General features: G+C 25.2%; 1 protein-coding gene across 1 annotated transcript in view; it reads left to right on the top strand.

The window, feature by feature from the left end:
- The first annotated feature begins 233 nt into the window (after positions 1–233).
- LOC101891678 (uncharacterized) overlaps positions 234–13,855 on the top strand; it is a 35,991-nt gene continuing 22,369 nt past the window's right edge. The window contains exon 1 of the mRNA XM_059132125.1: positions 234–1,387. Within this exon, the coding sequence (XP_058988108.1) occupies positions 1,299–1,387 (89 nt within the window). The 5' untranslated portion in view covers positions 234–1,298. The remainder of the gene's footprint in view (positions 1,388–13,855) is intronic.

A 13,855-nucleotide genomic window follows, 5' to 3' on the forward strand; every position in this document is an offset into this window, starting at 1 on the left:
GAATTCAAAACTTTTTCCTACTTGGCTTCCATAAAACCCACAGCTTTTGCTGAAAAGCTCCTTGGGATTTTTTGGTTGGTAAGTCTGGAAGCTGGAGCTTTTGAAGCTTTTGACAATCAGCTGTGATTGTGACAGCAAAGGAATTTAAATCTTTTGACATTTGTTATGGAGAGCAACGAGAGCCACTGAGTGCGACCGTAACCGAGAGAGAGAGAGCCTTACATATACTGTGCAGCAGTTGGCGAATTGCATAGGAATAGTTGTGGTACCGCTCTACGATGTACACCACCATTGAAACATAATTTCGGAAAGCTAACGGGAATGTTGTAATTTCTATTTTTTCCTTCTTCTCAAACGTAACTAAAATCAAAGGGAGCTGCTCCTTTGTGTAATTGTATGGGCGAAAAAAGAGCATTAAAAAATATTCACTGGAAAAAAGGATGTGTAATTACAACTAAAAAGGATAACAACAAACACAAGTGAAATACACAGACACACTCCACCCCTACGTTTCCGGAGTGTAAAAATCAGCCACTAGGTTCCTGGGTGAAAGTGAAAGTCAATCCGTATTTTCCATTGTTGTCGTCGGCATGTGAAGCCGTCGAAATGGTTTCCAAGTTTCTTTTGTTTTTTTTTTTTTTTTTCTCCCTTTCTCTCGCTCTCTCCCTTCCTGCCTTTATTGGAGTTACCTTAAGGGCTTTTCAACAAATTCCGATTGTTTGGTGAATTGAAATCCTTGACCTATTGCGGGGCTCTCAGCGGGGAGCGAGGCGCGAGACACAACTTCGTTTCGGAATTTGTTTTTGTTGTTACGCCGTTCGTCCGTTCGTTCGCTCGTTCGTTACAAAATTTGCGTTAAAACCAAAAAAAAAAAAAACGTTGTGGAAAAACTTCTTGTTGTTTTTGTAAAATTCCATTGGATTTGTTGTTATTTCAAAGCAATATCAAGGTTAAGTAGATAAGTCGAAAAAAAACAAAGAGAAAAAACCAAAACAGAATACAGATACCAGGCAAAGAGAAAGAGGATAAAATGTTATGAAAAAAATTGTCAGATCCACCAACAACTACAACAACAAAAATCGTTGAAAACATTCCCCCGTGTGTTTAATATCCGTGCAACGCATCCTGCCACCTCTGGTGGCATGTCAACAATGTTTGCTGGTCCCCAACGCCCCCGGGCCACATCATGTGAAAATAGTTTCCTGTAACAGCCAGGCCTAGTCCTGCCACCACAGCCAAGAAGAGCCATTTTTTTCTGAACAGCCGGAACCCACCATCTATCATTAGGTGCCGAGATTATGGGTTCTTGCCTGGGAACGTCCAAGTCAAATAAATTGACAGGCAATACGACCAGAAGCACCTCCAGCCTGGTGTCCACATGTTTGGGGTAAGTTGAATGGGAAGCAACAAAAAAAAACAAAAATACACAAAACATATCCTGGTGGCCCATATTTTTCCCCAACCAAAATAAACAAAAGCCTGAAGAAATACAAAACAATATGGACACCATATGGTTTGAGAGAGGACAATCACAAAAATAATTTTTAAAAAATCCACACTCATTAATTCTTAACAAAAATAATTTTTGAAAAATCCACGTTTATAAATTCACAGGAAAAAATAATTTTTAAAAAATCCACACTCATTAATTCTTAACAAAAATAATTTTTGAAAAATCCACGTTTATAAATTCACAGGAAAAAATAATTTTTAAAAAATCCACGTTTATTGAAGGACTTCAAAAAATAATTTTTAAAAAATCCACGTTTATTGAAAGACATCAAAAAAATATTTTTTTTAAAAAATCCACGTTTATTGAAGGACTTCAAAAAATAATTTTTAAAAAATCCACGTTTATTGAAGGACTCCAAAAAATAATTTTTAAAAAATCCACGTTTATTGAAGGACTTCAAAAAATAATTTTTAAAAAATCCACGTTAATTGAAGGACTTCAAAAAATAATTTTTAAAAAATCCACGTTTATTGAAGGACTTCAAAAAATAATTTTTGAAAAATCCACGTTTATTGAAGGACCTCAAAAAATAATTTTTAAAAAATCCACGTTTGTCAAGGACCTCAAAAATAAATTTTTAAAAAATCGACGTTTATTAAGGTCTCCAAAAAATAATTTTTAAAAATCGGCGTTTGTTAAGGTCTCCAAAAAATAATTTTTAAAAAATCGGCGTTTATTATGGACTTCGAAAAATAATTTTTAATACAAACCACGTTTATTAAGGTATTCAAAAAATAATTTTTAAAAAATCCACGTTTATTATTTCACAGCAAAAATAATTTTTAAAAAATCCACGTTTATAAATTCACAGGAAAAAATAATTTTTAAAAAATCCACGTTTATTATTTCACAGCAAAAATAATTTTTAAAAAATCCACGTTTATTATTTCACAGCAAAAATAATTTTTAAAAAATCCACGTTTATTATTTCACAGCAAAAATAATTTTTAAAAAATCCACGTTTATTATTTCACAGCAAAAATAATTTTTAAAAAATCCACGTTTATAAATTCACAGGAAAAAATAATTTTTAAAAAATCCACGTTTATTATTTCACAGCAAAAATAATTTTTAAAAAATCCACGTTTATAAATTCACAGGAAAAAATAATTTTTAAAAAATCCACGTTTATTATTTCACAGCAAAAATAATTTTTAAAAAATCCACGTTTATAAATTCACAGGAAAAAATAATTTTTAAAAAATCCACGTTTATTATTTCACAGCAAAAATAATTTTTAAAAAATCCACGTTTATTATTTCACAGCAAAAATAATTTTTAAAAAATCCACGTTTATAAATTCACAGGAAAAAATAATTTTTAAAAAATCCACGTTTATTATTTCACAGCAAAAATAATTTTTAAAAAATCCACGTTTATAAATTCACAGGAAAAAATAATTTTTAAAAAATCCACGTTTATTATTTCACAGCAAAAATAATTTTTAAAAAATCCACGTTTATTATTTCACAGCAAAAATAATTTTTAAAAAATCCACGTTTATAAATTCACAGGAAAAAATAATTTTTAAAAAATCCACGTTTATTATTTCACAGCAAAAATAATTTTTAAAAAATCCACGTTTATTATTTCACAGCAAAAATAATTTTTAAAAAATCCACGTTTATTATTTCACAGCAAAAATAATTTTTAAAAAATCCACGTTTATTATTTCACAGCAAAAATAATTTTTAAAAAATCCACGTTTATAAATTCACAGGAAAAAATAATTTTTAAAAAATCCACGTTTATTATTTCACAGCAAAAATAATTTTTAAAAAATCCACGTTTATAAATTCACAGGAAAAAATAATTTTTAAAAAATCCACGTTTATAAATTCACAGGAAAAAATAATTTTTAAAAAATCCACGTTTATTATTTCACAGCAAAAATAATTTTTAAAAAATCCACGTTTATTATTTCACAGCAAAAATAATTTTTAAAAAATCCACGTTTATAAATTCACAGGAAAAAATAATTTTTAAAAAATCCACGTTTATTATTTCACAGCAAAAATAATTTTTAAAAAATCCACGTTTATAAATTCACAGGAAAAAATAATTTTTAAAAAATCCACGTTTATTATTTCACAGCAAAAATAATTTTTAAAAAATCCACGTTTATTATTTCACAGCAAAAATAATTTTTAAAAAATCCACGTTTATAAATTCACAGGAAAAAATAATTTTTAAAAAATCCACGTTTATTATTTCACAGCAAAAATAATTTTTAAAAAATCCACGTTTATAAATTCACAGGAAAAAATAATTTTTAAAAAATCCACGTTTATTATTTCACAGCAAAAATAATTTTTAAAAAATCCACGTTTATTAATTCACTGAAAAAATAATTTTTAAAAAATCCACGTTTATTAATTCATTGAAAAAATAATTTTTAAAAAATCCACGTTTATTAATTCATTGAAAAAATAATTTTTAAAAAATCCACGTTTATTAATTCATTGAAAAAATAATTTTTAAAAAATCCACGTTCATTAATTCATTGAAAAAATAATTTTTAAAAAAATCCACATTTATTAATTCATTGAAAAAATAATTTTTAAAAAATCCACGTTTATTAATTCATTGAAAAAATAATTTTTAAAAAATCCACGTTCATTAATTCACAGAAAAAAAATAATTTTTAAAAAATCCACATTTATTAATTCATGGAAAAAATAATTTTTAAAAAATCCAAGTTTATTAATTCATGGAAAAAATAATTTTTAAAAAATCCACGTTTATTAATTCACAGGAAAAAATAATTTTTAAAAAATCCACGTTTATTATTTCAGAGCAAAAATAATTTTTAAAAAATCCACGTTTATTATTTCAGAGCAAAAATAATTTTTAAAAAATCCACGTTTATTATTTCAGAGCAAAAATAATTTTTAAAAAATCCACGTTTATTATTTCACAGCAAAAAAAATTTTTAAAAAATCCACGTTTATTATTTCACAGCAAAAAAAATTTAAAAAATCCACGTTTATTATTTCAGAGCAAAAATAATTTTTAAAAAATCCACGTTTATTAATTCACAGGAAAAAATAATTTTTAAAAAATCCACGTTTATTAATTCATGAAAAAAATAATTTTTAAAAAATCCACGTTTATTAATTCATGAAAAAAATAATTTTTAAAAAATCCATGTTTATTAATTCATGGAAAAAATAATTTTTAAAAAATCCACGTTTATTAATTCACAGGAAAAAATAATTTTTAAAAAATCCACGTTTATTGAAGTACCTCAAAAAATAATTTTTAAAAAATCCACGTTTATTGAAGTACCTCAAAAAATAATTTTTAAAAAATCCACGTTTATTGAAGTACCTCAAAAAATAATTTTTAAAAAATCCACGTTTATTGAAGGACCTCAAAAAATAATTTTTAAAAAATCCACGTTTATTGAAGGACCTCAAAAAATAATTTTTAAAAAAATCCACGTTTATTGAAGGACCTCGAAAATATATTTTTAAAAAATACACGTTTATTGAGGACCTCAAAAAATAATTTTTAAAAAATCTACGTTTCTTATTGGTTTCAAAAAATAAAAAATATCTTTTTGGATTTTATAAAAATAGTTTTTCTGTCATGAAAAAGAATCCTTTAAACCTTTCCATTTAAATATTTATTTATTTAGTTTTTATTGACCTTAATTGTGTGCTCATTTTCTCACTCCTACGAACCCCATGAGAGAACATATGTTTGCCTATTTGTTTTGCCTAAAAGTATGCATCTCAAATACCCCTTGAAAGCATCTTCACTGAACATATTGTTCCTGCCCTCTTGTTCATTTCAATTTCCTACACTTAATTTAATTAAAACGTTTTTGAAGCACACATTTTGTGTTGTTGTAATTGTTGTTTAACAAGAAGACATTCTCTAAATGCTTTTATGTCCTACAAATGTGAATACAAGAACAACAAAAAGGATACAATTCAATAGATCGCTTTTCAATGTTAGGTCCTTCACACACACAGGCACACATCGAGGAGAAGCCACCTACAGTTGTAGGCAATGGGTGGCCCTTTTGGTATTCTTTACAGGAATGCTGGGCTGCTAATTAGCCTTTTAATGGCAGGGATGGAGAGAGGGGTATATATGTCTGGGTATGAGTGGGTGTTGCAAAACAAACAAAAATAAATAAAAAGCTTTTTCGATGTCTAAAAATCGAAGATTTTTCTATTGAAATGTTTGATGCCGCAAATGGACCAAAATCTCCGCCACCTCTCTCCATCCCAGCCATGGCAGGACATAGAAAATTGAAATTGATTGACTTTGAGGAGAAGACAATTAAATCAAATGAGAAATAAATGAGAAAACATCGAGGATGTTCATTATGATGATATTGAAGAAGATGGCTGTGACGTCAATTCATTTATTTGGAATTTGGCTACATCGAGAAAAATAATTTTTAAAAAATCCACGTTTATCAAGGAGCTCAAAAAATAATTTTTAAAAAATCCACGTTTATCAAGGAGCTCAAAAAATAATTTTTAAAAAATCCACGTTTATCAAGGAGCTCAAAAAATAATTTTTAAAAAATCCACGTTTATCAAGGAGCTCAAAAAATAATTTTTAAAAAATCCACGTTTATCAAGGAGCTCAAAAAATAATTTTTAAAAAATCCACGTTTATCAAGGAGCTAAAAAATAATTTTTAAAAAAATCCACGTTTATCAAGGACCACAAAAAATAATTTTTAAAAAATCCACGTTCATCAAGGAGCTGAAAAAATAATTTTTACAAAATCCACGTTTATTGAGGTCTTCAAAAAATAATTTTTAAAAAATCCACGTTTATCAAGGAGCTCAAAAAATAATTTTTAAAAAATCCACGTTTATCAAGGAGCTCAAAAAATAATTTTTAAAAAATCCACGTTTATCAAGGACCACAAAAAATAATTTTTAAAAAATCCACGTTTATCAAGGAGCTCAAAAAATAATTTTTAAAAAATCCACGTTCGTTAGAAACTTCAAAAAATAATTTTTAAAAAATCCACGTTTATTGAAGTACCTCAAAAAATAATTTTTAAAAAATCCACGTTTACTCTTGTCTTCGAAAAATAATTTTTAAAAAATCCACGTTTACTCTTGTCTTCGAAAAATAATTTTTAAAAAATCCACGTTTATTATTGTCCTCGAAAAATAATTTTTAAAAAATCCACGTTTATTATTGTCCTCGAAAAATAATTTTTAAAAAATCCACGTTTATTGAAGTACCTCAAAAAATAATTTTTAAAAAATCCACGTTTATTGAAGTACCTCAAAAAATAATTTTTAAAAAATCCACATTTATTGAAGTACCTCAAAAAATAATTTTTAAATAATCCACGTTTATTGAAGGACCTCAAAAAATAATTTTTAAAAAATCCACGTTTATTGAAGGACCTTAAAAATATAATTTTTAAAAGATCCACGTTTATTAAAGGACCTCAAAAAATAATTTTTCAAAAATCCACGTTTATCAAGGAGCTCAAAAAATAATTTTCAAAAAATCCACGTTTATCAAGGAGCTCAAAAAATAATTTTTAAAAAATCCACGTTTATTGAGGTCTTCAAAAAATAATTTTTAAAAAATCCACGTTTATCAAGGAGCTCAAAAAATAATTTTCAAAAAATCCACGTTTATCAAGGAGCTCAAAAAATAATTTTTAAAAAATCCACGTTTATCAAGGAGCTCAAAAAATAATTTTTACAAAATCCACGTTTATTGAGGTCTTCAAAAAATAATTTTAAAAAAATCCACGTTCGTTAGAAACTTCAAAAAATAATTTTTAAAAAATCCACGTTTATTGAAGAACCTCTAAAATACATTTTTAAAAACTCCAGGTTCTTTAGAAACTTCAAAAAATAATTTTAAAAAAATCCACGTTCGTTAGAAACTTCAAAAAATAATTTTTAAAAAATCCACGTTTATTGAAGAACCTCAAAAAATAATTTTTAAAAAAATCCACGTTTATTGGCGAACCTTAAAAAAATAATTTTTAAAAAATCCACGTTCGTTAGAAACTTCAAAAAATAATTTTTAAAAAATCCACGTTCGTTAGAAACTTCAAAAAATAATTTTTAAAAAATCCACGTTCGTTAGAAACTTCAAAAAATAATTTTTAAAAAATCCACGTTCGTTAGAAACTTCAAAAAATAATTTTTAAAAAATCCACGTTCGTTAGAAACTTCAAAAAATAATTTTTAAAAAATCCACGTTCGTTAGAAACTTCAAAAAATAATTTTTAAAAAATCCACTTTCGTTAGAAACTTCAAAAAATAATTTTTAAAAAATCCACGTTCGTTAGAAACTTCAAAAAATAATTTTTAAAAATCCACGTTCGTTAGAAACTTCAAAAAATAATTTTTAAAAAATCCACGTTCGTTAGAAACTTCAAAAATAATTTTTAAAAAATCCACGTTCGTTAGAAACTTCAAAAAATAATTTTTAAAAAATCCACGTTCGTTAGAAACTTCAAAAAATAATTTTTAAAAAATCCACGTTCGTTAGAAACTTCAAAAAATAATTTTTAAAAAATCCACGTTCGTTAGAAACTTCAAAAAATAATTTTTAAAAAATCCACGTTTATTGAAGAACCTCAAAAAATAATTTTTAAAAAATCCACGTTCGTTAGAAACTTCAAAAAATAATTTTTAAAAAATCCACGTTCGTTAGAAACTTCAAAAAATAATTTTTAAAAAATCCACGTTTATTGAAGAACCTCAAAAAATAATTTTTAAAAAATCCACGTTCGTTAGAAACTTCAAAAAATAATTTTTAAAAAATCCACGTTCGTTAGAAACTTCAAAAAATAATTTTTAAAAAATCCACGTTTATTGAAGAACCTCAAAAAATAATTTTTAAAAAATCCACGTTCGTTAGAAACTTCAAAAAATAATTTAAAAAAAAATCCACGTTCGTTAGAAACTTCAAAAAATAATTTTAAAAAAATCCACGTTCGTTAGAAACTTCAAAAAATAATTTTTAAAAAATCCACGTTTATTGAAGAACCTCAAAAATAATTTTTAAAAAATCCACGTTCGTTAGAAACTTCAAAACATAATTTTAAAAAAATCCACGTTCGTTAGAAACTTCAAAAAATAATTTTTAAAAAATCCACGTTTATTGAAGAACCTCAAAAAATAATTTTTAAAAAATCCACGTTTATCAAAGAGCTCAAAAAATAATTTTAAAAAATCCACGTTTATTGAGGTATTCAAAAAATAATTTTTATAAAACCACGTTTATTGAGGTCTTCAAAAAATAATTTTTAAAAAATCCACTTTTATTGGAGGACCTCAAAAAAATAATTTTTAAAAAATCCACGTTTATTGAGGTCTTCAAAAAATAATTTTAAAAAATCCACGTTTATTGAGGTCGTCAAAAAATAATTTTTAAAAAATCCATGTTTATAGAGGTCTTGAAAAAATAATTTTTAAAAAATCCACGTTTATTGAGGTCGTCAAAAAATAATTTTTAAAAAAATCCACGTTTATTGAAGGATTTAAAAAAATAATTTTTAAAAAATCCACGTTTATTGAGGTCTTCAAAAAATAATTTTAAAAAATCCACTTTTATTGGAGGACCTCAAAAAATAATTTTTAAAAAATCCACGTTTATTGAGGTCTTCAAAAAATAATTTTTAAAAAATCCACGTTTATTGAGGTATTCAAAAAATAATTTTTAAAAAATCCACGTTTATTGAAGGACTTCAAAAACTAATTTTTAAAAAATCCACGTTTATTGAGGTATTCAAAAAATAATTTTTAAAAAATCCACTTTTATTGAGGTCTTCAAAAAATAATTTTTAAAAAATCCACGTTTATTGAGGTCTTCAAAAAATAATTTTTAAAAAATCCACGTTTATTGAGGTCTTCAAAAAATAATTTTTAAAAAATCCACTTTTATTGAGGTCTTCAAAAAATAATTTTTAAAAAATCCACGTTTATTGAGGTCTTCAAAAAATAATTTTTAAAAAATCCACGTTTATTGAGGTCTTCAAAAAATAATTTTTAAAAAATCCACTTTTATTGAGGTCTTCAAAAAATAATTTTTAAAAAATCCACGTTTATTGAGGTCTTCAAAAAATAATTTTTAAAAAATCCACGTTTATTGAGGTATTGAAAAAATAATTTTTAAAAAATCCACGTTTATTGAGGTATTGAAAAAATAATTTTTAAAAAATCCACGTTTATTGAGGTATTGAAAAAATAATTTTTAAAAAATCCACGTTTATTGAAGGACGTCAAAAAATAATTTTTAAAAATTCCACGTTTATTGAAGGACGTCAAAAAATAATTTTTTAAAATTCCACGTTTATTGAAGGACGTCAAAAAATAATTTTTAAAAAATCCACGTTTATTAATTCATTGAAAAAATATTTCTTTGAAAATCCACGTTTATTGAGGTCTTCAAAAAATAATTTTTAAAATATCCACGTTTATCAAGGACCTCAAAAAATAATTTTTAAAAAATCCACGTTTATTAATTCATTGAAAAAATATTTCTTTGAAAATCCACGTTTATTGAGGTCTTAAAAAAATAATTTTTAAAAAATCCACGTTTATTGAGGTCTTCAAAAAATAATTTTTAAAAAATCCACGTTTATTGAGGTCTTCAAAAAATAATTTTTAAAAAATCCACGTTTATTGAGGTCTTCAAAAAATAATTTTTAAAAATTCCACGTTTATAGAGGTCTTAAAAAAATAATTTTTAAAAAATCCACGTTTATTGAGGTCTTCAAAAAATAATTTTTAAAAAATCCACGTTTATTGAGGTCTTCAAAAAATAATTTTTAAAAAATCCACGTTTATTGAGGTCTTCAAAAAATAATTTTTAAAAAATCCACGTTTATTGAAGGATTTCAAAAAAATAATTTTTTAAAAAATCCACGTTAATTGAAGTCTTCAAAAAATAATTTTTATAAAATCCACGTTTATTGAGTTCTTCAAAAAATAATTTTTAAAAAATCCACGTTTATTGAAGGACCTCGAAAAATAATTTTTAAAAAAATCTAGTTTTATCAAAAAGCTCAAAAAATAATTTTTAAAAATCCAGGTTTATTGAAGGACATCAAAAAATAGTTTTTAAAAAATCCAAGTTTATTAATTCATAGAAAAAATTTAATCATCTTTTGTAAAATACTATTTTTAAGCCTAAAAGTATGCCTTCCTTCTTTGATCATTCGAAAAATCTTTAAATCCCATAATTCCCCAAACTCTCATCAAGTTTCATTTAATGCCTAAACTTTATGGTTTCATAACACAACATCTTCAAGTTTGCACCTCCTCTCGAAGCGGAGAGACAGAGAACTGGCATTTGTTGCAAATTAGTGCAATTGTAAAAGTTCTTCTTTGTAAAAAAATACCTATTGCTAGTTGTGTGTTCATTTTCCTCCCACTGCTTCTTCTTTTATTCGACTTTGCTTTGCTTTCACTTCGTTTTTCATTCATTTGCGGAATAACCTCAAGCATCGTTGTATGTTGCTACATTTGAAGCATGATTATTATTATTATTGTAGTTGTTGTTTGAATATTCACATTCATTTGCACATTATAATTTTCAAGAATTTTCCGAACGGAGTAGAGGAGCGACAGCCATGGAAGTGAGGAGAACGATTTGCCAAGAAATACAGGCATAATGAAGCCATACAAAAAATCACAAAAACAAATATTTCCTACATTACTCTACTCAAAGCTTGAAAACACAGGCTACTCTATGCAACAAATATATATTTACATGCAACGCCTAAAAGTAGGCAACAGGAAATTGCATGGTTCAAACGATGAAAAGGGTGAACTAAAACAAAGTGAAAAACCCAGCTAAGTGGAAATTATAGTTATTATTATGAAACATAAAACCTCAGCATTGTCCCCTAAAATCATGCTACATTAATTTACACCATAAGGAGCCCTCAAATAGGCCCTAAAGTTCAACATGGTAAATTTTTAAATAATATAAATCCATGACTTTAATTTACTTCTAATTCAAATTAATATCAAAAGTCGCACTGCCTTCCCTCCAATTTATCATGCCAACAACTCCCCAAAAGTATGCAACACATTTTAAAAATTCCTCAAAAACGACAAAGTTTTTTCTCCCTGCCTAACCTATGTGCGGGAAAAAGGGTTGGTTTTATGCATAAAAATTCCATTACTTCGGCATTTCAAAGTGTGACCCAATAGCTTACTTCCTGGCTACCCCCGAAAAGTATGCTATATTTATTTTAATAAATTTATGGCCACCAGAAGTTTTTCGTGTTTTTGTTTGGCAACTTTGAATGAGCCAGCTACATGGCCGTGCAACAACAACAAGCATAAATGCTGAGTGCCAAAAATGTTGGGCAAAAATGCAAACTAAACATTGCAGAGAGTTCATGCTCCTTAAAGAATGTTGCAGATTTTAAGGAAAATTCAAAAAATAAACTTCAATTCTTCAAAAATTATTTTTTAGGGTTCTTGAAAAACGGGGATTTTTTAAAAATTACCTTTGAGGTCCTTTAATAAACGTGGATTATTTAAAAATTATTTTTTGAGGTCCTTCAATAAACGTGGATTTTTTAAAAATTATTTTTTAAGCTCCTTCAACAAACGTGGATTTTTTAAAAATTATTTTTTAAGCTCCTTCAACAAACGTCGATTTTTTAAAAATCATTTTTTGAGGTCCTTTAATAAACGTGGATTTTTTAAAAATTATTTTTTAAGCTCCTTCAACAAACGTGGATTTTTTAAAAATTATTTTTTCCATGAATTAATAAACGTGGATTTTTTAAAAATTATTTTTTCCATGAATTAATAAACGTGGATTTTTTAAAAATTATTTTTTCCATGAATTAATAAACGTGGATTTTTTAAAAATTATTTTTTCCATGAATTAATAAACGTGGATTTTTTAAAAATTATTTTTTCCATGAACTAATAAACGTGGATTTTTTAAAAATTATTTTTTCCATGAATTAATAAACGTGGATTTTTTAAAAATTATTTTTTCCATGAATTAATAAACGTGGATTTTTTAAAAATTATTTTTTCCATGAATTAATAAACGTGGATTTTTTAAAAATTATTTTTGAGTTCCCAGATAAACGTGGATTTTTTAAAAATTATTTTTGAGTTCCCAGATAAACGTGGATTTTTTAAAAATTATTTTTGAGTTCCCAGATAAACGTGGATTTTTTAAAAATTATTTTTTCCATGAACGTGGATTTTTTAAAAATTATTTTTTCCATGAACGTGGATTTTTTAAAAATTATTTTTGAGTTCCCAGATAAACGTGGATTTTTTAAAAATTATTTTTTGAGCTCCTTCAAAAAACGTGGATTTTTTAAAAATTATTTTTTCCATGAATTAATAAACGTGGATTTTTTTAAAAATTATTTTTTCTATGAATTAATAAACGTTGACTTTTTAAAAATTATTTTTTCCATGAATTAATAAACGTGGATTTTTTAAAAATTATTTTTTCCATGAATTAATAAACGTGGATTTTTAAAAATTATTTTTTGAGATATTTAATATACGTGGATTTTTTAAAAATTATTTTTTGAGATATTTAATGTACGTGGATTTCTTAAAAATTATTTCTTGCTGTAAATTAATAAACGTGGATTTTTTCTTAAAAAAATTATTTTTTGCTGTAAATTAATAAACGTGGATTTTTTTTTAAAAAATTATTTTTTGCTGTAAATTAATAAACGTGGATTTTTTTTAAAAAATTATTTTTTGAAGACCTCATTAAACTTTGATTTTTAAAAAATTATTTTTTGAGGTCTTTTATAATCCTGGATTTTTTAAAAATTATTTTTTGATGTCCTTCAATAAACGTGGATTTTTTAAAAATTTGTTTTTGATGTCCTTCAATAAACGTGGATTTTTAAAGAATTATTTTTGAAGGTCCTTCAAAAAACGTGGATTTTTTAAAAATTATTTTTGCAGGTCCCAAAATAAACGTGGATTTTTTAAGAAATAATTTTTGAGGCCCCACAATAAACGTGAATTTTTTTAAAATATTTTTTGAGGTCCCACAATAAACGTGAATTTTTTAAAAATATTTTTTGAGGTCCCACAATATACGTGGATTTTTTAAAATTTATTTTTTGAGGTTCTTCAATAAACGTAGATTTTTTAAAATTTATTTTTTTTAAGACCTTAATAAATGTGGATTTTTCAAAAATTATTTTTTGAACTCCTTCAATAAACGTGAATTTTTTAAAAATTATTTTTTGAACTCCTTCAATAAACGTGAATTTTTTAAAATTTATTTTTTTAAGGCCTTAATAAACGTGGATTTTTTAAAATTTATTTTTATAAGACCTTAATAAACGTGGATTTTTTAATATTTATTTTTTTTAAGACCT

The sequence above is a fragment of the Musca domestica genome, unplaced genomic scaffold (genome assembly GCF_030504385.1).
Source record: "Musca domestica strain aabys unplaced genomic scaffold, Musca_domestica.polishedcontigs.V.1.1 110, whole genome shotgun sequence".
NCBI lineage: Eukaryota > Metazoa > Arthropoda > Insecta > Diptera > Muscidae > Musca > Musca domestica.